The sequence below is a fragment of the Lissotriton vulgaris genome, chromosome 7 (assembly GCF_964263255.1).
Source record: "Lissotriton vulgaris chromosome 7, aLisVul1.2, whole genome shotgun sequence".
NCBI classification, from domain to species: Eukaryota; Metazoa; Chordata; class Amphibia; order Caudata; family Salamandridae; genus Lissotriton; species Lissotriton vulgaris.
This window is the reverse complement of record NC_141695.1, coordinates 39,209,992-39,235,048: the sequence shown is the minus strand read 5'-3', so window position 1 is coordinate 39,235,048 and position 25,057 is coordinate 39,209,992. Positions and strand designations below refer to the sequence as shown.

General features: G+C 47.2%; 1 protein-coding gene across 1 annotated transcript in view; it reads left to right on the top strand.

The window, feature by feature from the left end:
• The window catches only part of LOC147700643 (putative DBH-like monooxygenase protein 2), a 136,285-nt gene that overhangs the window by 33,221 nt on the left and 78,007 nt on the right, over positions 1-25,057 (top strand). The window contains exons 2-3 of the mRNA XM_086929156.1: positions 201-356; positions 16,256-16,339. Coding sequence (XP_086785282.1) covers positions 201-356; positions 16,256-16,339 — 240 coding nt within the window. The remainder of the gene's footprint in view (positions 1-200; positions 357-16,255; positions 16,340-25,057) is intronic.

Sequence of the window (25,057 nt, the reverse complement as noted above, 5' to 3'; positions counted from 1 at the left end):
GATCGAAAGGTGGCGGGCAGACCCAGGTTTGTTAGTGCCGCCATCACTCTTTAATATGTAAGAGAACATATGAGCATATTTTTGGGCACAATTATAAGGAGCATAATGTAGTAATATGCACCTTAAATTATTTCAATTGATAGTTCAGTTCACTATTCTACAAAAAACTTAGCAAATAACTTTTGCATTTTGTTTTACAGAATGACACGTTGCGCGTGTCGTCTGCATATGGATTGGATGACACCCTACAATACGATGAAGAACGTCGATTTGTAAAGTCGATTTGTTTGGTGGAAATTGTTCATCCTGTTGTCATGCCCAAAATATATTACACTCATGACATCAAATTAAATGATGTAAGTATATTTGTTGTGCAGACGTCTGCATTCACTATAACCCTCTCTTAATAAATAATAAGGGGGAGATTTACAAAGATTTTACACCGTGTTTGCATCATAAAAGTGATGCAAATCAGCCCCAAATATTTTTTTGATTTACTTTGCAGTGCTAAACTTGTTTAGTGCTGGAAATAACGTGAAAGTAATACAAAGCAGAGCATTACGCTTCTTTGCATTACTTAGTGCCAAGGGGGCGTACCATGGTTGGAGCAAGGAAGTTCCCATGCAACTATCCAAGGTTTCTGACGCTATACCCAATTAACAAAATAAAGTAGACAGTATTTAGCGTCAGAAAAGTGCGCCCTTTTGAAGTAGGCACAATGAAGAAGAAATGCTTCATTTCTCCTTCATTTTTTTAACTTTGTACGTGTGCTGCACTTTACAGCACACATACAAAGAGGGAAAAGGGTTAATGTTAGTCTATGCAAAGTATTTTGTACATGAAGGGAGGGCAACCTTCTAGTACAAAACCTATTTTAGACTGTCAAAAGCATGTCAGTGCAGGGGAAAAGACAGAAATGCACCGTATTCCCTTAAATATTGTGAATTCCTGCTACTTTCCTATCACGCAGTGCAGCTCAGCAAGGTGACTTGCTGCACTGCACTTTGTGACATTCTTGTAAATAGGCCCCTATGTATCAAGCATTATAGAACAAAAGTGTCTCAGTGCAGCATGGCAGTCAATTTCAGCGCCGGCGCTACAGAGTGGGGAGGTGAATGCCATATTTTAGTATTTTGGCATTCTCCTGCTCTTTACAGTACAACATTTGCAGCTTCTGTGCTGCATGAATAAATGGTAAATCTGCCCAAAATTGTCTTATGGGCTAAACCTTCAAAGAATGTGTCTGGGAGGCATTGGTCTGATATGACCCTGTGATGTTAAAGTCAGTCAAAGGCAAAGCTGACTAGTTGTTAAAGACTAATGAGAGCAAATGAGGTAACAGAAGCTGTTTGGCATGTAATTTGGCTGATTTAGATGTGGCTGCTGATATGTACTCTGTTTATGCCACACGCTGTTGCAGCTCCATAATCTCCTGCGTTGAGCCAGCTACCTTTCCCGAGACTTCAGACAGTACTTGCTGTATCTGACTGCTATCTGCCCTAGCTTGACAGAAATACCCTTGTGTCTCTGCTCTCTGGTCACGGAGAACCTGAAGGATCGTAGACAATGAGGGCGCATCATTAGAAGCAGCTCCAGCCCCCATTATGAGAGGGGTTATATTAATAGAGCAAGGGCCTACAACAGTTCCCCCCTCTCTTTCAGCCTGGAGGACTGAATATCACTTTCAGGCCTTGTAGTTGCTGGGGCTGAATTATCGCCACTGGGTATAGAGCATGATAATTAAACAACAGGGGGTGGTGATTAAACAACAGGGGGTGGTGATGGACAGAGTTTCTGAAATAGGCAACCATCTTGCCTACTGAGGACATCCGCGGCTCGGAATCGCTGGCTTTTTCAATCGTGCTAGCGCCGCATCAATCAGTAAAGGGACTGTTAGTCTACCGCCCCTCTGGTCCGCTTGGGACGTTTTTTGCTGACCTTGATTCGGTGCTGGTGGGTCTAGCCCTGAGAGCAGAACACTGCTTAGTGGCGGGGGACTTTAACATCCTGATGGATGATCCGTCGGACCCCGCCGCTATTAAGCTTTTGGAGGCTATGACTCCGCTGGGTCTCACCCCGCATTTGCAGGGCCCGACCCACGACAAGGGGCATACTCTAGACCAGGTCTTCTCGACCTCTCCTCTAGTGGTGAAAGAGATTCTCCCGGTCTTGTGGTCGGACCACTGGCTTGCCAAATTTGTAATCAGCGGCAATGTCAGGGCGCCTAACCCTGTCTCACTGCAGCGGGGACGAGCCTCTAGAGCATTTAGCAGGGTGACCCCTGAGATGCTGGCTCAGGCTGCTGCGACTCACCCTTGCCCTCTGTCTGGCGAGCTAGAGAGAGACTTGGAGTCCCTGCAAGAATGGCTGACGGAGAGGCTGAATGACCTGTGGAACACGAGCCCAGATTACTACCGATGCCCAGGCCGCTGGCGCAAACCGCCTCTTAGTTCCCATTCTGAATAGTTACCAAAATAAAGAGACGGGCGCTGGAAGCAGGAATCAAGAACAGAGTTTAATTCTCATGAGGAGAGCCTGTCATGTCAGACACGAAACAAGGTGCCATCGGGAGGTGCTCTAACAAGTGAGCTGAGACTCAGTCTTTTATACCTTACAAAACACTTGGCATTACAGTCACAGCATTGTGAAACAAAGAAAAGATAACCCCATAATCCTCGTGTCAATCCTACCCCACATGTGTTCACAATAGGGACCCTTGACCTGCTGATAAGAGAGGGGACAATGACGCAGCTGAATGTTCCGCTGATTATTAGGATGTGTGCGCCTGATCGTAGCCCAGGGGGTGGGGAGGCCAGGATCAATAGTGGGTCCTTTGAAGAGGAATGACTTCATACAAAAAAAAGGGCAGTAAACAGTATCTCCCGGCTTAGGCGATGGCCTCGGACATGTGCGGACAGTCCATCGCGGAGGGAGGGTTTACTAACAGAGGGGTTATTCATGAAAGGAAAGGAGATGTTGGTCAGGCGCGGCCGTGACTCCCAAGGACAGGGTCTTGCAGAGGAGGAAGGTTTATGACTTGTCCATGTGAGGGAGAAGGAGGGGGGTCAGGGTGATCGCAGGGACAGAGTCGCACAGAGAGAGAGAGAGAGAGATCTTATGACCCGTACATGAGAGAACGGGGGCAGTCAGATACAGCTGGGGGGTTATGTCAGCTGAGGCGAAGGATGCTTCTTCAAGAGGAAAATGGGGGGGGGGTTTGCGTGGGTCAAGCAGAAGGGCTGCCTTTCGGGGCAGGGTCGCGCAAAGGGAGAGGGTTTCATGGTTTATGCACGAGAGAGATTTCGAATACACGCAGAAGGGAAGCCGGTGATTCTAATCTTAGGCGGGCAAAAGGCCAGGGTGCCTAAAATGGCTGTCATGTACACAGGAGTACAGGCCTTTGCTGGCAGTGGGATGTAGTTAATGCTTTACGGTATTCATGGTACGCGCAGGGAGAGGAGTGGGAAAAGGGAAATTAATGCTGTTTAAGTACATCAAGTTCTTCAATTTCCACAGTCGCCCCTTTTTACATTACAGCGTTCATTTTCGTAATCGATGATGGTACATATAAACAGGCGCAGTCATAGAATTAGCATTGTCAATATTGGCATATGGCAAATAATCATGGATAGTTGAGGTCTTTGTCAAAATGCGGCACATAGGAGATTGCATTTCGTCGAGTTCCTATCATTTTCAAAGCACTACATAGCATAAATGTTTCTGACTTAAAAATGTGACCAATGAACATTTCGACCAAGCAGTTGAGGGCGGAATTCAGTTCAATATACAAGATCTCTTCGTCACAGTGTCTTTTAGCAGTGAGCCATCACTGGTAGGCTCTAGTCCGTGTACTTTCGTTGGCGCTGTTGAGCACCGGCGGTGGAGCTATAGGTCCAGCTCGGGTCTTATCCTTACGCGTTGCAGGGTGCAGTCAGTCCTCTGCTGTTAGACCACAGTCCTGTTCCCTAAACAATCCGTTTAGCGGTGCCTTATGCTCGGCACCTATGTTTCCATGGCAACACCCTATTCCCATCTGAATGCAGTTCTTACTTTTGGCAATAAGTCACGTGGAAAAGAGTGGGTGTGTGGTTCAAATAGTCGATAGGAGAGAGAGCGGAGTTGGGTCAGAGTTCCTGGGACACACAAAAGGGACCAAGGGAGCAAAGGATAACAAGCAGGCAGGCCCATCAATCGGGCTCAAAGAAGAGGGACGGAGACGCCAGGCACACGTGGGTTAGCAGACGGAGGGCTTCAGGGCTGCCCGTCATTTCTCATTTTCCACGGAGAAATTGCTGTCTCGTCCCGTGTCTTGTTGCTCTGCAGCTCCACCTTAGGTCGAGGTCACACGTGTCCCAAGATCTGTAGCCAGGCTGTACGTCACATCCGACCCTTCTCCTCCGGTGATCGTGAATCTTTGAATAGGTACAAAACAAGCTTTTAGGGAACTGACAGAAGAAGACATTTATGCATGTGAATTCCTCCCTTAATTCTACGTGTTTGGGAGATACGCTCATCGGTCACAGTCAGAGGTCTATTACCAGGCAGTGCATATGTCGGCATTCTTATTGAGTTTATGTCAAGTTTATTCATCGTCTCATTTATAACTCAGATGGTGATACATAAGATTCCCATCAACCGTGCATTTCATAACCATATTCAACATTTCGGAACATTTCCCTTCAAGGCTGGCTAACCTTTTCAAACAGGGCGGGGGCGCTATCATCAAGAGTCAGGCAAAACAGTTTTTCCTCGAGGGACGACAGTTACTCATGGTCATCATGTTTTATATCCGGGACAGCAGCTAGGGTCTATCAATATGGGGCGGGGATGCTTCGGGCGCTCGCGCTTGGGTGCAAAAAAGGGGGGGGGTGGGGCAATCTGGGCATTGGGGGTCAATCTAGACATTGGCGTTTGTCTCTAATGAACAGAAATAAGGTGCCACTGACATACAGTTCCCCTATAAATGCCGGATTGGGGGACCTTAGTCGTCTTACCTGTCCTTTCTTTCTCAGCCAATTCGAGTTCATTCATTTTGCAGAAAGGAGAGGTAGTAATATGGCGAGGTACAATCATTTTAGTTTTGGTCAATTTCGCTGAACACCTTCGTGTTCAATATTTACCCAATCAGACTGGTGCCTGTGAGGCACGATTTTACCATAAGAAGGAAGATGAAATAAGGAGACTCTCATAGAGTGAGAGTTGTCCGCAATCTAAACGAGCCATTTGGTACACGCATGACATGTAGTGAGAGAGAGAGAGAGAGAGAGAGAGAGAGAGAGAGAGAGAGAAGGAGAGAGAGAGAGAGAAAGGGGGAGAGAGTGAGGGAGAGGGATAGAGAAAGGGAGAGACGTGTACAAAAATAGGTCATTTGGTGCGTTCACAACACAGAACAGTAGGGGGTCAGGTAACGGAGAGACGTAAACAACGAAAGAAAACAAACCCCTACAGTACACACACACACACACTCAGACGAAGGAAGACAGTACATGTATTACATACATAAGACATTCACAACAAAAACATAAAACAATAGTTGGCCAACGAGATCTATATATTTTTATATCCTACTTATCTTTTACTATCCTATTTACCTACGTGCTTAGCTCTGTCTACCTTTCCCTCCCTTTTACCTCCTTTGCCCTTTCGTTTGTTATCTCTTCGAGCGTCCTCATTTGCCGATACTTACACCTCGATCAGTCGATCAGAAATTAACCTGGTTGCGCTATTTACCCATGGTTGGATCTTAAACCATTTTTCAGTTCCTTCCTTTGGTGGGAAGTACTCCAGGCTGAGGCAACGGCAAGTATTGATCGGGAGAACAGTCGGACAGCTTGGCTAGATCTATAAGAGTGTGAGAAGGGGGGAGCAGTACATTTTGAACATCAGCAACATTTCTAATTCCCCAGATTGGTGCAGTCTTGGTAACCCTTACCCGTGCACTTCTCTTTCGTCCTTTTCCTACCTAGTCAAATGTCTAGTTACATTCTCTAACGTGTTATTTCGAGCCAATTTTTCGTCATACAGTACCCGTCAAGTCTCTATGTCAGTCCATCCTCCCAGTCGCTATGTTCTAAGGAGGTACAGTCATGTCAAGTCTACGTCTTCTAAAAACTTATTGTCATAAGGACCATGCTCATATTCCCTTCTTCCCTTTCTCGTCGGTGGTTCGGTCATCGTCCTCCCATACTTCAGCCAAGGTTCCGACGTGACCTGCAGAAGGGAGGAAAAAGAGGGGGGTGGGGGGCAGCATTCAAACCACATCAGCATGCAGTAATCCGGAAATGTTTTTACCTACCACATACTCGACCTATCTCCACGTAGTGCATTTCTTTGCCATCTCAGCGTTTAAGCCTAGAGGGACCAGAAATGTCAGATAGATAATCATTGACGATCTGCGTATCTACATGAGTTACTTGGTCGTAACCCCTTTTGGTCGGGTGCAAGGGTGGCGGTCAGGTGGCATTTCTGTGGTGTCGCTTTAAGGCTTCTAAAACACTTTTCCGGCTGCCTGTGACACATGATGTGGCTGCTAAATATCGGGTCCTTTTTAACCTTCAGCCTTCATCATACTTTCTCGTTGCTCACAGTAGTAATACATTCAAAACTCATTAATGCAACCGCTACAACTATGCTTTCGTTTTCAAAAATACCTTTAATAAAAAGTGCTGGTGTATAAATACAGGCCTACAACCCAGTGGACTGGCCACGGAGCAGATTGGAAATGTATATAAGAAGAACGAAGTTGGTGGCAGTTCATTGCATAAAGTGCGGCAGTGCAATAAAATCGTATCGAACTTTACTACAGAGCAGGCATGATGCATATCAAGAATTCAGTTTTTCAATTAATTCATTAATTCATTATCCAGATGCTCGTTCACTGTCTAATTACACCAATTCATTGTTCCCATTCATAATTAGTACCCACCCTAAATCAGTTCATTGTCCAAACACATGATCAACATCGGTATTGTTTTTCTTCTATTAGCACATAATCACTATCTATCTTATCGACTTTTCATTGTCCAAAAATGCATACATATCTCAGAGCATCAATATTCGAGCAATCCGGGTGAACAGGGAGTTCGAAAGTTTTCGTTTCGTGTATCAGCGCCATTTTGGGCGAGGTCAGGCAGGTTCCGGTATAGTCAGAATGTCTCCAATGACTCATGGTTGGACCAGAACCTTCCGTTGGCAGTTCAAAATGTTTTTCGCAATGTGGTAACAGTCTAACAAATGGACCATCAGTCAAAGAGTGGGGAGGGCAACAACAAGTTTCCTACCGGGTCATTCTGGTGTTCCACCGGAACTGAACAAGTCTGTACTTTGGCTGTGTTTTAGCCATTTCCAAACTGAGGCTGGTGCCGGCAGGAGTGTGTCGATGTCGCGGGTCCCAATGAGGGGGGACGGGGGCACCCATGCAGAGGGGTCGGGGGCCCCCGGCTCTTATAGAATCTTCAAGGTTGAGGAGAGACAGCATGGGGCATGTGCCCGCCCCGGGCAAAAGACCGCTTTTCGATGTGGACCCTCTTTAAGTAAGAGCGTTGGGGTGTCGCTGGAAGCCTCCACCTGGAGGGAGGTGGGGGAGGCTCGTTCGCGCCACCTCCCCCTTCCAGCAACCCCTCGCCGATCCTCGGCTCCGCCGTTTCGATATTGGCCGTGCCGGCCATTGAAGATGGGGGGGGGGTCGGTGGCTGAGGCAAGACAGCCCCCCCCCTTCTTGCCATGTGGCGGGACTACCTTCAACTCTCCAGGAATTTGACATGTGGCGGGACTACCTGTAACTATCCAGGCGTCGGCATGTGGCGGGACTACTTGCACTTGTCCAGGCGTTGACATGTGGCGGGACTACATGTAAGCGCCGCCGTTCTTGTTTGTGGCTTCGGCCTTCTTCGCGGGCCGGTCCAGGCGAGAGACAGAGGGGGGGGGTGGTCGGTGGCTGAGGCAAGACAGCCCCCCCCGTGGCCTGCAGGGCAGCAGAAGAGGAGAGAAGGAGAGGCCATCACCGTTTTCTGGGCCGTCCGCCCCACAGCCTCCCCTTCCGACTGCGTCAAGGCGAGCCCCGCATGCCTCGAGGCCTCGCCTACCGGATGGGCGTATCCGCGGACCTGTGGCACTTCGGGAGTTTCCGGAATGGGGGTAGGTACCTATTGTTTTGTATCTATTTCATGTGACCGTTATTTGGGCGTGGTGGGCAATGAGGCAGACATGTTTAGGGCAGGAATAGGCAACGGAACCTAGCTACCTCGTGGCTTGCCTTGGTGTCAAGCTTGTCTTCCCTTGCCATTTTTATGTTTCTTATTACGGGTTATTTCTAACGTTTTTTATTTTATTTTTAGCGAAGTTGATAACTCCTCAGTGGCCAACTGATTTCGCTCAACTCCTTTTCTTTTATTTTTACGCCATAACCTATTATAAGCTATAGCGACTAGTCCACACTTAATGAACAGGTCCTTATTAGGTGTGCCCTCCAGTGGAGCTGGATGGTTCAACTCTAATAAGTGGTCCGGGCTAAACAGGCTACCAACCAGTGGGGAGAAGATAGGCATGACGGATTACAACGGGGACAAAAGTCTGCACTACCTATCTTATCACGGCGGACAAAGACTAGACAGAATATTTCTATTCTACGTTGTTTGGAGGCCGTGAATACCTCAAACGAACCAATACCGAACACTTAATGTACGGTCAATCAAAACAATCAGTGGGGAGAATAAGTGGGCCCGAAAAGTTTGCGTTACCCACTCTTTCTCTACCTGCAAAGAGAGACCTTGTTCCTCCCTGTTTGCAGACAAAGAATCTCCAGACAATAATCCACGAACGGCAGTTCGGGAAACAGTGGGGGAGGAAGATAGGCACGACGGATTACAATGGGGACAAAAGTCTGCGTTACCTATCCTTCACTGCTTGCAAAGAGAGAGCCTGTTGTTTTCTCCGTTTGCAGACAGTGAATCTCCAGAGGTTTCAACAAAACGTAATACTAGTATTATCCAAAACAATCATTTCACAATTTGTCGCATTTACGCGACCTTACCCGGACCGGACCGTGTGGGCAGTTCTTCGCCTTCCTCCTTCCAGCGCCCGATCGTTCTCTTACTCCATGATTTTACCGCAGCAGTCCTGTGGGATTCCAGTCAGGACAGTAGGTCACTTGAGAGAGGTCCGTTCGGAATTGGTGAAGTTCATTCAATCGGCAGCCGGACGAGGGCCCTCTCAAGGCAGGTATACTCCGATCATTTAGATGTTCACCTCATCGTCTGGATCTCTCTCATTGGACCTTATGTCACTGATGGACCCCGCGTTGGGACGCCAATTGTGGAACACGAGCCCAGATTACTACCGATGCCCAGGCCGCTGGCGCAAACCGCCTCTTAGTTCCCATTCTGAATAGTTACCAAAATAAAGAGACGGGTGCTGGAAGCAGGAATCAAGAACAGAGTTTAATTCTCATGAGGTGAGCCTGTCATGTCAGACACGAAACAAGGTGCCATCGGGAGGTGCTCTAACAAGTGAGCTGAGACTCAGTCTTTTATACCTTACAAAACACTTGGCATTACAGTCACAGCATTGTGAAACAAAGAAAAGATAACCCCATAATCCTCGTGTCAATCCTACCCCACATGTGTTCACAATAGGGACCCTTGACCTGCTGATAAGAGAGGGGGCAATGACGCAGCTGAATGTTCCGCTGATTATTAGGACGTGTGCGCCTGATCGTAGCCCAGGGGGTGGGGAGGCCAGGATCAATAGTGGGTCCTTTGAAGAGGAATGACTTCATACAAAAAAAAGGGCAGTAAACAGTATCTCCCGGCTTAGGCGATGGCCTCGGACATGTGCGGACAGTCCATCGCGGAGGGAGGGTTTACTAACAGAGGGGTTATTCATGAAAGGAAAGGAGATGTTGGTCAGGCGCGGCCGTGACTCCCAAGGACAGGGTCTTGCAGAGGAGGAAGGTTTATGACTTGTCCATGTGAGGGAGAAGGAGGGGGGTCAGGGTGCGCGCAGGGACAGAGTCGCACAGAGAGAGAGAGAGAGAGATCTTATGACCCGTACATGAGAGAACGGGGGCAGTCAGATACAGCTGGGGGGTTATGTCAGCTGAGGCGAAGGATGCTTCTTCAAGAGGAAAATGGGGGGGGGTTTGCGTGGGTCAAGCAGAAGGGCTGCCTTTCGGGGCAGGGTCGCGCAAAGGGAGAGGGTTTCATGGTTTATGCACGAGAGAGATTTCGAATACACGCAGAAGGGAAGCCGGTGATTCTAATCTTAGGCGGGCAAAAGGCCCGGGTGCCTAAAATGGCTGTCATGTACACAGGAGTACAGGCCTTTGCTGGCAGTGGGATGTAGTTAATGCTTTACGGTATTCATGGTACGCGCAGGGAGAGGAGTGGGAAAAGGGAAATGAATGCTGTTTATGTACATCAAGTTCTTCAATTTCCACAGACCTGGCCCCAGCCCTGCCCCCCCGCCCGACATCTAAGCGGGTCTCGGCCCCTTGGTTTACCCCTGCTCTGTGGGCTACGCGGCAGCAGTGCAAGGTAGCCGAAAGGGCCTGGCGGGCTCATTATGACAGCAAGGACAGGTCTGCCTACAAGGCTGTGGTTAAAGCTTACCACCGAGACATCCGCCTCGAAAAGAAAGCCTATCTTGCGGGGAGAATCGAAGCAGCTTCGAACTCCAGTAAGGAGATCTTTACCATTGTTCGAGAATTCATCTCACCTCGGACTACCGCTTCGGAAGAGGGGCCCGTAGAATCTTGGGCGGCGGATCTGGCGTGTTTTTTTACAGGCAAGATCAAACTCATCCAGGACTCCTTTCTATCGAGTGGACCGGTTACATTGCCGATGCCTGAGGCGGGCACGCCTCCCCCAGTTATGCAGGGCGCCATATTGGCTGAGTTTCCATCTCTGCCAGCCTCCGCTTCCCTAGCGCTTATGGGCAACTTAAAATCTGGGTCTCCGCTTGACCCCTGCCCTGCTAAGCTCCTGGGTAAATTGGCGGAGGTGGTTAATCCACTGGCGCACCCTCTTCTCAACCTCTCGTTGAGTCTGGGAGAGGTGCCGCCAGTGTGGAAGCAGGCAATGGTCATCCCGTTGCTTAAAAAGCCGGGACTTGACCCGAAAGCCCCAGCCAACTACAGGCCAATTTCGTTGCTGCCGGCTCTTGTAAAAATTCTGGAGAAGCACGTTCAGTCGGTGCTCTCCAATTTTCTGGAGTCTCATGAGATCTTACATGACTCCCAGTCGGGCTTCCGTTCAAATCGCAGCACCGAGACCGCGCTCCTTGAGGTTTCTGAAACCATTAAAGGGGTGTTGGATACCGGGGGCAAGGTCATGCTGGTGTTGTTGGACTTGTCGGCGGCTTTTGACACCGTCCCCCATGAGGGCCTGCTCGCAAGACTCTTTGAGATTGGTCTGCGGGGGACGGTGCTCAAATGGTTTTCTTCCTTTTTGGCCGGCCGCCGGCAAACGATCTGGACATCATCTGACACCGCTGTAATGCCGCCTTTGGGAGTCGGGGTCCCTCAGGGCTCTATATTGAGCCCGACCCTTTTTAACATCTTTATGACCCCTTTGGCGGCGGTGGCGGAGTCATTTGGTGCCCGGATCGTGTCGTATGCCGACGACACCCAGCTCCTCTTCTCTTGCGAGAGAGGGGCTGACTTTGACGGGGAGAGTATCCAGAATTGCCTTGGGGCTGTGTTCGCATGGTTCCAACTGAACAGCCTCAAGTGCAATTCTGACAAATCGGAGGTACTCTTCTTCGGGTGCGATACGGAGCCTAGCTGGCAGGCCTGGTGGCCCATCGACATGTTCCCTCCGTCCGGCTCCTCTCCCATGGCTAAAAACTTGGGGGTTAAGATGGACAAGGGGCTGACGATGAAAGCCCAGATCTTGGGGGTAACCGGCACCTGCTTCGGCCTGTTAAAAATGCTGCGTAGGTTTCTGCCTCTCTTGTCAGAGGAGCACAGGAGGCTGACGGTGCAGGCTCTGATAGGCTCCAGGTTTGATTATGCCAACATTCTCTACCTGGGCCTGCCAGAGTATCTGCTGCAAAGGCTTCAAGTTGCACAGAACGCGGCGGCCAGGGCCATCTTTGGCCTAAGTAGACGCACCAGCGCCTCTGGGTTGTTGGTGACGTTACACTGGCTACCCATCCGCAAACGGATCGCCTTTAAGGCTCTGACCTTGGCCTACAAAGCGCTCCATGCTGTGGGAGCTAAACATCTCCAAAAGAGACTGACCTTTTACCATCCGACTCGCTCGTTAAGGTCAGAATCTCTACTTTTGGCGGCTGTTCCGCGTGTGAAGAGGGCTCGCCTCGGGGCCGCTCTTTCAGTCTGTTGGCCCCACAGATGTGGAATTCATTACCGCTCCCTTTGCGGGGGGCGTCTACTCTCCTTGATTTTAGAAGAGGTCTCAAAACCTGGCTGTTTTCCCAATAGGTCTGCCTGTAGTTCCGCTTTTTTTTTTTTTTTAACCTCTTTTAGCTGTGTTGTGTTATTCTGAAATCTGTTCTCCTTACCTAAAGCGCCGGGACACTCTTTTTGAGTAACCGTTGCGCTATACAAAAGAATAAATAACATAACATAACATAACATAACATAACATAACATAACAATACTCTCACCCAGTCAAGAGATCAGGGCTTGATCCAACACCGGGGCCAGGGACAGACTAATTTGCATATAGCCAGGTTCTGAGCTGGGATGGTGCAGTGAGCTAAAAACCGTGTTGGATCGAAACGGGGGAGGCGGACTCTCTGTGTTCTTCCGGCGAGGAACGAGATGATCCACTCCAGTGCCTTCTCTTGGATGCCGATGTTGCTGAGGTGTTGGACTAGGGTGCGGTGGCAGACAGTGTCGAACGCTGCAGAGGTCCAGGAGGATGAGTGTCGCTGTTTCCCCATTGTCGAGCAGGGCTCGGATGTCGTCGGTGGCTGCGATGAGGGCAGTCTCGGTGCTGTGGTTGGCTCTGAAACCGGACTGCGAGTGGTCGAGGGATCCGTTCGTCTCGAGGAAGGCGGCAAGCTGTCTGTTGACAATCTTCTCGATGACTTTGGCAGGAAAAGGGAGGAGCGAGATGGGGCGGAAGTTTTTGAGTTCTGTGGGGTCCGCTGTTGGTTTCTTCAGTAGGGTGCTGAGCTCAGCATGCTTCCAGCTCTCTGGGAAGGTGGCGGTGTTGAAGGGGGTGTTGATGATGTCCCGGAGTTGGGGTGCGATGGTGGAGTCAGCCTTGTTGAAGACGTTGTGGGGGCAGGGGTCGGTTGGAGATCCGGAGTGGATGGTGTTCATTGTGCGGGCTGTGTCTTTGGTGGTCACCGTGGTCCAGGTGCGGAGGGTGGCGGTGGGGTGCGTTGGTTCGACGGTTGGGTGCGTGTATGGAGCGCGAAACTGTTGTGGATGTTGGCAATCTTGCGGTAGAAGAACGTGGCGAGAGAGTCGCAGATATCTTGTGAAGGAGTGATGTCTTTGTTGCCGGTGCTGGGGTTGGAGAACTCCTTGACGATGCTGAAGAATTCCTTGCTGTCGTGGGCGTTGTTGTCCAGTCGCTCCTTCAGTGATTTCTTCTTGGTGGTGCGGATGAGCCAGTGGTGCTTGCGGGTGGCGTGTTTGAGGGCGGTCATGTTGTCGGTGGTCTGGTCGAGGAGCCAGGTTTTCTAGAGGGTGCGGCAGGTCTTCTTGGAGTCCTTGAGTTTGTCAGTGAACATGGGGGCCTTCTTGCTTCTGGGTCTGCTGGGAGAGTTCTTCAGTGGTGCAAGGTCGTCGGCGCAGGCGGTCAGCCACTGCGTGAAGTTGTGGGCTGCTTCGTTGGGGTCCGTTGTGCTGGCAGGTGGGTTCTGGCTGAGGTAGGTGGTGAGCTGGTCGGCGGTGATCTTGCTCCAGCTCCTGTGAGGAACCTGTTGCGGGTGGTGGTGGGTTGTGGTTTTTCTGAAGCTGAAGTGGACTTAGCTGTGGTTGGTCCAGTGGAGTCCGGTGTAGTGGCTGAAGGTGATGTGCTTGCTGGATGAGAAGACGGGATCAAGCGTGTGGCCGGCGTAGTGGGTGGGGGTGTTGACCAGTTCCTTGAGCCCGAGGTTGGCGAGGTTGTCCAGCAGGGCGGTGGTGTTGCGGTCCTTGTTGTTCTCCAGGTGGAAGTTGAGGTCCCCTAGGAGGATGTAGTCGGCGGAGGGGAGGGCGTGTGGGCTGATGAAGTCCGTGATGTCTTCGCTGAATTGTGTGCGCGGCCCCGGGGTCTGTAGATGAGGGTGCCTCTGAGGGTCATCTTTGGGTTGGTGTGAATCTGGAAGTGGAGGTGTTCGGCGGCGGCGAAGGTGTCGTTGGAGTCGGTCGTGATGCGGATGGTGTTCTTGTGGACGATGGTGATGCCTCCTCCGGTCTGGTTGACGCGGTCCCTCCTGATTATCTTGTACCCTTCCGGGATGGCGATGGCGATTTTGGGTGCTGAGGAGATGTGCATCCAGGCTTCCGTGAGGAAGGCGATGTCTGGTGATGTTGTGTCGAGGAGGTTCCAGAGTTCCACGGCGTGTCTGTGGACCGAGCGGGTGTTGAGCAGGATGCACTTGAGGTTGCTGCTGGTGCTCGGCTTGGCGGGCGCGGTGCCGGTTCGGAGGCCGGTGAACTTGCAGGTTCTGCAGATGAAGGGTCAGTGAATGTGTTTCGGGGCGGCCCGGCAGCAGGTGGGGTTCCGGCCAGCATTGAGTGCGTTGAGGGCAGCGGCGTCGTAGGTCTGTCGGGTCGTCTTGCATCGGTGGGAGCCAGGGGTCCTGGCACTGGGCGCAGTCCAGGCACGGATGGGCGCAGATGGGCTTACCTTTGGCGCGTCGACACTGCGCCTACGCGTGCACTCTGCCATAAATGGAGAGTGGCGAGGGGCGGGGCGAGGGAGGAGCAGCTGGGAGGCGGTAGCGGGGTGGCGGGGGGGCAGCAGTGCGGTGCTGCTGGAGGGATCGTGGGTGGGGGCGCGGGGTAGCCGGGCCCAGGCGGAGACACGGGATACAAAGCGACACACAATAGTACAATCCAAGGGGAATTCACAGAGGGTACAATATTACACAGCACAAGGACGACGAAAATTCACAAGAGAACAGTATCACAAATCACAGGGACAGCGGAGTACAATACTAACCCTGGGCGTAGTGTGCGGAGTGGGGCTACGCGGAGCTACGCGGAGCTACGTGGAGCTACGCGAAGTGGGCACAAAACTACGCCCACCCGCGCACTCCGCGTAGCCCCACTACGCGCCGCCCGCCTCCCTCCCGGCCTCCCTAAATACTTAAATAAAAGGATAGAAAGCTTTTAAAAACACTTACCTTGTCCGCCGCGTCCCCAGGGCTCCCTCTCGCCGTCCCGCAATTCGCGCCGCCACCGATTCAGATACTAATGCGCAAGCGCGGGCGCCCGCGCATGCTCATTTCTCGCTTGGTGCGGTGCTGCTGGAGGGAGCATGGGTGGGGGCGCGGGGGAGCCGGGTACAGGCGAAGACACGGGGCACAAAGCGCCACACAATAGTACAATCCAAGGGGAATTCACAGAGGGTACAATATTACACAGCACAAGGACGGCGGAAATTCACAAGAGAACAGTATCACAAATCACAGGGACAGCAGAGTACATTACCATGATCACAAGGACGGCGGTACAAGGCACACAAGCGCGACGGTACAGGTACAGAGGGCAGGGTCAGAGGGCAGGTTCCACAGTCAGGGGCAGAGCTCCGAGGCAGCAGGAGGAGGCCGGGCACACTCGGGGCAGGCCACGCGGCGGGAGGAGGGAGCGACCGAGTCTGACCAGGTTAGATCAGGTCACAGCTCCTCGCCTGTGAGCCGTGCCTTATCTACTCTAGTGGGAGGGAGGAGCAGCTGGGAGGCGGGAGTGGGGTGGCGGGAGAGGGGGGCAGCGGTGCGGTACTGCTGGAAGGAGCGTGGGTGGGGGTGCGGCGGAGCCGGGTACAGGCCGAGACACGGGGCACAAAGTGACACACAATAGTACAATCCAAGGGGAATTCACAGAGGGTACAATATTACACAGCACAAGGACGGCGGAAATTCACAAGAGAACAGTATCAAAAATCACAGGGACAGCGGAGTACAATACCAGGATCAAAAGGACGGCGGTACGAGGCATACAACCTACATAACTGGACATGTAGGTTGGAATGAGCTTTGGAGAAGTTGGCTGAAGTATGAAAATGTGTGCTCACTTAACTTATTGTCAGATTGCCAATTCTTTGTGTAATCATTTTGCAATGTGTTGTTTCAGTTTCCCGTCCCTGAAGAAGACACAACCTATGCCTGCACGTTTGTCCCGATGCCAGCGGTTCATACGAAACATCACTTGTTTATGGTTAGTTTTCATTATTTAAGTTGTTTTATTGGGGGTATTTATGTCTCACAGATGGCAGAGGAAAGCCTAACCTAGGTCAAAGCATTATACGCTGATCAACGTTTACAAAGGGAGAGGGGTCATAGTACATGACCATTGTGCCAGTCAAATGACAGCCCCGGTGGATCATTCATGGTTAGGAAAGGCATTCCTACAAATACTGAACATATTAGCATGTACAGACTGGCATGCTGCCCAAAGTGTGTGCTTCCATTGGCATCGCAAAGGCCACTTCAAGCGTTTTGTAGTGGCGGGGGGTTGGGAGGATAGGGCCCGATTCACAGAATGAAATTAAGACTCAATCCTAAACTGACTACTATTTTGGTATTCACAGAATGCACTTACTACTTTTGGTATTCACAGAAGTTAGGATTTTGTCTTAAGTTTGTCTTAAGACAGACTTAGGACAGACTTACGACAGACTTAAGACAAAATCCTAACTTCTGTGAATACCAAAAGTAGTAAGTTCATTCTGTGAATGCCAAAAGTAGTAAGTGCATTCTGTGAATACCAAAATAGTAGTAAGTTTAGGATTGAGTCTTAATTTCATTCTGTGAATCGGGCCCTTGGAGTTCTTAATGCCACCTAGACTGCCGCTGAGGCCCTCTACATCTCCATGAATCTGCTGCTTAGTTCAGATCTAGTAGGTAGAGTTTCAGTGAAGGAGGCAGTAGCCTGTCCTCCAACACCAATGAAAACCTGAGTGGGGCCCAAGGCCAGAAGGCTTCAGTCTTCCTCTGCAAAGTCAAAATAGGACTCTAACCATCGAGTAAATACACAATATGTTTGGTGGAATGAGAGACCTCTGGGTTATAGTGCGCTATATAAATCACAATAAATAAATAAATAAATAAATGATATAGCAGTAGAGTCCATGTGTGAAACCATGTGAACATCTTCAACAGAGAGAATGCTGAAGTGGCCTGAAACCTACAAATGCTACTAAATTAGGTTTGGTAGAGAGTTGTTTCTGTGAGGCTATTTTCTTTCACTTAAGTGTAAACATCCAGATGTTCTTAACAGTGGTCACAAAACACTGTCCGCAATTTGTGACCAGTATTTTGCAACCAGTCTGGTATTTTGTGAACTGTACTATGCACCAATAGGAGGATTTGGAAAATACAGAATCGTAGTGGGTTGCAGTTTGACCTACTTCATGAATATAATATGAATATGATTGACTACAGTCAAAGGGGTGGTGGCCAGCTGATGTCAGCAGACCCTGTGTCAGTCTGTTTTTAAATAAAGCAATGTGTTTTTTAAATGCAGACCATTTTCCTTGAAGGAAAACGTGATACGTTTTGGGAAAACATGAAAAGTTTTCCAAACAATTTTTAAGCCAAAATGTTAATATTTTGTGACTGCATTCACTCCGAACACAGCCCTTTCTAATTTGCCATTTCAAGGGGACTCACAAGACAGGTTTCCTCTAAATACTTATCTGCTATGCAGTCACAACCCAAATTGTTATTTGGTAACATGGTATACAATCGCAATTTGTACTTAAGACATACTAAAAGGCCATTTTGCCATTGCAAACAGTACAATCTTGCAACTGTAAAAAGCCTTAGTAAATGTGGCCTTAGTCTTCAGGTTTGGGCTGATTCCTTGCAAGCATAAAATTGTTCAGAACAGATTTTTTTTACCTAACCTGTTTACGAGACTCAAGCATTTTTACCAATGAGACTATCTGGACCTGGGTGTTGTAACCAGAGTAAAATAAACATGCATCATCCTTGCTTATTGTTCAGTTTCACTTAGTCAGGATAAGTACATCGATCACTACAAAAGAAATTTAGCTAACCGGCATATTTAAAATGTTTAATGCTGTACTAAATATCACCTCATTGCAAAGTAGTGCCATCGGCTCAATTTATGTACTAAAGCCATTGTTATGATATTTTATGTAGATTTATAGAGCCCAGTATTACCCTGGAGGGTATCCTGGTGCTGGGCAGGTGTGAATCTAGCCAAATCTAGGGTCTAGTGAGAAAAGCCAGGTCTGCATCTTCTTGCAGATCTAAAGACGTAAGAAATAGGCTCTTTAGGAGTAATGTAGGGGAAGGCTAGACCTCCAGTTCTAGTATTCTATGTGTGTGGGATGTGGGCAAGTAGGAGTTTTGGAAGAGCAGTGGTGTCTGGAAGGTTTGCACAAGGAGATGCAATTGTTGAGGTATGCTTTGCAGTGTAAGTAAGAGCATTGAAAGTGTTGATGAGGAGTTTGAATTGTGATTGTTTGTGTATGGGGAGCCACTGAAGCTTATGGGAGGGTGACAGTGGTTAGTAATACAAAACGTACTTCAAAGTGTTTTTTTGCTAGTACTTAGATGCGTGGAGTTATCCCCGCCGACAGCGGAGTATTCGCACATGCAACTACAGATTTAAGCAGTAAATGTATGAGGGACACATGGAAGTGGTTGGGAATGGGGTAGACTTACTACAAAAGGAGATGGGATTAAGGAGGAGTAAGAGGGGCTTGGGGGCAATCAGAGAGCAGTTTAGGGAGGGACATTACACAGCCACACAAGATTAAACCAATTGCATTACTCTGTGAGTTGAGACTTTTTGTAGTAAGTGTACATTCGGAGATTGTGAAAAACAAAAATTGAAAACTTACTACAAAGTGTAACTTACTCAAAAGTTTAACTTACCTCTGTGAATCAGGCCAAGTGTCTTTAGGAGTTTTAAATAAAATTGTGTTGCTTCTGGTAAAGATTTTTTAGTAATTTAAACTAGTTAGATAAAAACAAGTCCCAATGAGCATGGCTGCAACAGATTCCTTTAATTTTTTCTTAAAGACACACTTTAAATATTTCCTTTAAATTTTAATATCTAAAACATTTTATCAAAATACTTGAACTTTTTTTTTAAATTTGAACTCTTTTTTATCTATTCTAATATACTTCAAAATTCCCCCCAAAAAAATGTTTCATTCAATCAATAAAATCAATCAATCAATCAATCAATCAATCAATCAATCAAGGGGGTTATAAAGTGCGCTACTCACCCGTGATGGTCTCAATGCGCTGGGAGGGGGTGGTGCAGCTCCGGTTCAGTCAAAGGTTCAGGTCTTGAGGCTCCTCCTGAAGGTGTGGAGGGTGGGGGAGCATCTGATGTTCACTGGGAGCTCTTTCCAGGCTTTGGCTGCGACGTAGGAGAAAGCTCTTCCGCTTGCTCTTGTTCTGCAGATATGAGGTGTGTCGGCGAGGGTGAGGTCTGCGGAGCGAAGGTTCCTCTTCGGTACGTGGAAAGAGGCTCTCTCGTTGAGGTATTGTGGTCCGATGTTGTGGAGGTATTTGTAGGCATGGGTGAGCAGTTTGAAGGTCACTCTCTTCTCGACGGGGAGCCAGTGGAGTTTACGTAGGTGTTGGGTCATATGCTTGTGCCGTGGGGGTTCTGAGGACAAGTCTGGCTGCGGCGTTGTGGATGGTCTGTAGCATATGTAGGAGACTTCTGTTGATTCTGGCGTAGAGGGCGTTGCCGTAGTCCAAGCGGCTGGTTATGAGTGTGTGGGTGACAGTTTGTCTGCATTCTTGGGGTATCCATTTGAAGGTCTTGCAGAGTATCTGGAGGCAGTTGAAGCTGGTGGAGGCGGAGTTTATATGGGGGGTCATGGTGAGGGAGGAGTTGAGGATAATGCAGAGGCTCCGTGCGTAGTCTGTTGGGTTGGGCGGACTACCGAAGGTGGAAGGCCACCATGTATTGTGCCAGGCGGAGGGTCCAAGGATGAGAACCTCGGTCTTCTCAGAGTTGAGCTTCAGGCAGCTGCTTTTCATCCAGGCGGCTATGTCTCTCATTCCTTTCTTGAAAGTCTGGTGACTTAATTCTATATTAGGTTTTAAAAACTGTGTACAATAGCTGTGAAAGTAACAATAACAAAAACATTTCATCAAAATTGTCTTGAATACGTCTTTCCTGATGGATTAATTTAAATGCACTAATTACATTATCAGTATCGCCGATGTTTGTATCATCCCTGTTTTTGGACTGTTAATTTTATTCATCAATTATATTACATCCGCATAAATTACATAATACATTATGATCATTCAGGCACAAACTCAAGCTCACTGTAAACTATGAGGAGTTGTACTCAACCTCTTCACAATTTGTTGGTCTGGCATTTAGCTTGAATGCAGTATGTTAAAATGTGGCTGTTTTCCAGGGACATAGGATTCCTATTTTGGCAATCACCAGAGACAATGCCATCCATCTACTAGTGAACATTTGCTTTATCAGTATTCAACAATTAATGCAAATAGTGGAGTGAGTGCATTTGATTCTCTTAGTACTTCTTTCTAGATCTTGCCCCAGGAGGTGCTCAGTTAAAGGCAATCCCACAGAACATGTACCATGTAACATTCCTTGTGTCCATATCCCAAGCAAGTCGCATCAGCTCTTACAGGCGAAAGTACTCTTTGGCAACCTTTTAAAATAACTGCACTTGTGTCTGACTTGTACCTGTCATGGTTCTCCATTAACTCTTTCCACTCTCCCCACTGAAATTGAATCTCTTCTATCTCCCACTAGTGTTTTAAGGCCGCTAAGGGATTCTGGAAAATACTTCAATCATACTTGTGTATGGTCCTGAAATTTTGCCTCTACAATCAAACCATTTGTAAACCTTTTGTATGATTGCAGCTTTCCTGAGATGCATCTGAGGGGTCTTATAATACTCTGAACACAATGGGAGAATTTCCAAAATCCCCCGACTTAAAAAAGTGTAGTAGTTCATATTCTTGCCTTATCGATTGAAAGGAGTTGATAGATTCATCTTCAATTATGTTTTCTAGGCATGTTACCCCCTGGTCTGTCCATTGTGTCCAGTGTATTTCTTGAAATCCTACTTTATAACATTGTTAAGGTCCTTAGTTAAAATCATTTTTTTGGATATTCTGATCATTGCATGTCCCCTGTGCCACATAAATTGAGAGGATTGCAGTAGTTCCCTTTCTGGGTTTTCTGGCTCCCACTGTGTACCAAATATCTAATTCATTTGACCTTTTTGGTTTTTGGCTTTTCATCTCAATCCATAAAAGTGTTTGTGTGTAAGAATCATGAATGAAGCCAATGGTAACTGGTGTCAAAGTCTTTATGATTCCACCTGCAGCAACCATAACCCCCTTATTTAGTAGGAGCATTTTGTTTCACAATTTCAACTACCTAATTAGGTCTCATGGCTACATTCATTTTAATGGTCTTTGTTTGGCCCCAGAGGGGCAATTGAAATTTTGATCTCTTTTTAAAGTCTATCCTCATTTTGTGCATGAATAAAACGTATTCATACTGACCATGTGTTTTAATCCTGTTTCTATAAATACCAATGCATTTTTATGTAGATTGTTTTCGGTGAAAAGCTACATCGCATATGTACCTTGTTGGTATGTGGGGATTCATTGGTAGAGCTTCACATGTAGACCTGCTCACCTTATAGTCCGATAATTCTGAGAAAAAATAATCAAGGATATGAGTGGCAGAATGGAGTTATTCAGATGTAAAATAGTGAGCAATAGGTCATTGGCATAATACATAGTCATAGGCTCACTTGCAGTTGTAAACATCCCTACAATCTTTTGCCCATTATGTACAGCTAATGCCACTGGTTCAAGTTCCAAATAAAGATAATAAGAATGATAGGGACATCTTGTTTAGTGCCTTATTCTGTCTGTATTCGAGATGAACTGCATCTACCTTAGTTTTTCATTGCTACTGGACTGATAGGAATCCACTTTAATTTGGTGATAAACTCTTCACTCAGTCCTACCATATCAATAATAAGGAATATCTACGGCCATTCTACCTGGTCAAACGCTTTTTAAGTCAGTATATAGGATGATCACTAGTTGTTAAACTGTATTATTTTTAGTCTGCCATAAGAGATACATAAGTGTTTGCAAAAAATGTGATAGATGAGGCTTGTTTGGAATGGACACAGATTGATATGTAAGCTTTTCGTCTATTGGCTAGAACCTTTGTAAGTATTTTCATATCAATGATAATCAGACATATTGGATTATAGTTTGTACATTTAAGAGGATCCTGCCCTTATTTGGGTGTAGGGGATATCTTGGGCCTAGCAAACTCAGCTAGTCGATATCCCATTTCACTAGTTTCTTTGTAAATGATAGATGATATTGGTTCAACCAAGTCTTTATCAATTTCATAAAGATCTAGAAGTAGTCCATCCTCTCCAGAAGCCATTGATTGGCATTTTTATTCTTTCCTATGAAATGTCTTTGTTCAGCGATAGCCTTTCTTCATCATTAATTGAAGTGAATGCAGGGTTTGTATGAATTTGTATTTGTCAGTCACTGATTGTTTCTTATCGGATCTATGAAGTAATTCATAAACTTCTATAAATTCCGCCATTATATGAAGCCGGTTCATAAACAGCTTGCCTTGGTCATTGGTAATTGTTAGGATTTTATTCCTTTTGTCTTGATTGGGCTACAAGAAGCCAGGCCAGCTTTTTCACCAGTATCATAATGACATTGTTGAGGAGGAATCTCATGGTTTCTGAATGTTTGGTATACAAACTGTTCAGGACATATTTGGACTAAGGGACACTTATCATATTTCAGATGCGGTGTTGATATTGAATAAGAACATGAAGTGTTGCAGTTTTTCTTCACATGCTGTCTTTCTGCTATATTTTTTTCTCTGTGAGTGCTGCATCTCTCATCATTTCCATCCGAATGTGCCAGCAGACCAAGGGTTGAGTTCATAGACCCGCTCATTCACATAAATGTATGTCTTCAAGAAGGAAGGTAATCTCATCTTGTCCTCCAGGGGGCAGATCTACAAGCCCCTTATGCCTTCTTGCACCGCCATTGTGTCACTTTTTTTTACGCAACGGCGGCGCAAACAATGTGCCCTATTTACAACGTGACGCATCTAGGAAGATGCGTCACATTGTAAAGCCCTGCATCACATTATAGATTCGTCAGGTATAATGTATGCTGGGTGAGCTTTCACACGCAGGAAGGCCTTGTAAAAGTGACACAGTAAAATCTACAAGATTTCACTGCGCCACTTTTAGAGCGTCACTGCGTCAAAGCTTTACTCCTGCTTGAAGCAGGAGTAAGGAGTGGCGCAGTACAGTAAGTATAGGCCTCAAAATACATTGCTGGAGTTGCGCCGTGCTTGTGACACAACTCCAGCAATGCATGACTTTTGGCCCAACAGATGCGTCAGTATTTCTGACGCATCTGTTAATCCTTGCGCCATGGAGCACTGTATTGTAAATACAGCGCATCCACAGTGGCGCTGGTGCACGGAAACTGATGCATCTATGCAGATGCGCCACTTCCATGTAAATCTGCCCCTAGGTACTTATGATTGGCAATATTCATGATTCATATTCCTGAATGTGGGGTTATTAAACCTACATTGGAATGAATATGTAACATATAATGGTCGGCAACACTACCTGCTATAATACCTGATGACAAGAGTTACCTAGTCATTGGGGTAGACAATAGAAAGAAGGCTCTACTGATGCATGCCCCATATACACAGGATGGAAATGTGTAGTCTCTCTCACTTCGCTTCAGTAGCTGCAAGTATCTATAATGCCTAACCTTTCATGATGTCCTGTAAAATTCTTCTGTATTTAGTTTGTATGAAAGATCTGTTCTGCCAGATTGATCTAGGACCCCACATCATTCTCCGTAATTCATCTTTCCATGACAATCCATTAGCCAGAGAAAGTTGAATACAACCCATCAAAATCCGGTTCACCCTTTCCACAAGTCCTTTGGCTTGTGGATGGAACAAAGCTACCCTATCATGACTGATTCCAAGAAAACAAAGAAAACTAGTCATTTCAGAAGAGACCAATTGAACTCCATTATCTGTTACAAGAGTTTTCGGTACTCCTTCTTTCAAAAAGACTTCCTTTTGAAATGCTATCACATTTGCAGTAGTGACTTGCCCCATAGATTTACAAGTAAACCATTTGCTATGATAATCAACCAATACAAGCAAAAAACGATTATAACTTCCCAATTTCTCAATTGGACCCAACACATCCAGAGCTAATTTCTCCCAAGGTTTCATAGGTAATTCCACACATCTCAAAGGAGGTTCTCTCGTATCTTTCACCTTATCACTATTGCTACATGCATGACAATCCCGCACACGATCTTCCACATTCCTGTCCATTTCAGGCCACCAAAAAGATTCCCTTAATCTCCGTTTAGTCAAACTCCTGCCTACATGCCCTTCATGTACAATTCTCAACAACCTTGTTCTCAACAAAACCGGAGGAACTATCCTATTTCTTCTCAAAATGTTATCTCCTTGCAAACTAAACTCATCCTTCAACAACAAGTATTGTTTATGTACACCTGCTTCGCTAAATCAATTCCACGAATTCATAATCAGTTCTCTCGACTTCTTATGTTCCTCATCCTTTTTCATTGCTTCATTCCATTCATCTTGACTAATAGCAAATTCACAGTCCACACTTACAACCAAATCTTCCAAAATGTCCACACTAGAGTCATCTTCCACCGGCATCCTAGAAAGGTAGTCAGCAATAACATTTCTATTCCCACGCACATACTCAACCACAAAATTGTAATCTAAAACAGATAATAACCACCTCGATATATGGGGAGTTACACTTCCATCTAAACCTCACCCACCTTTAAAAATCTGGACTAAAGGTTTATGATC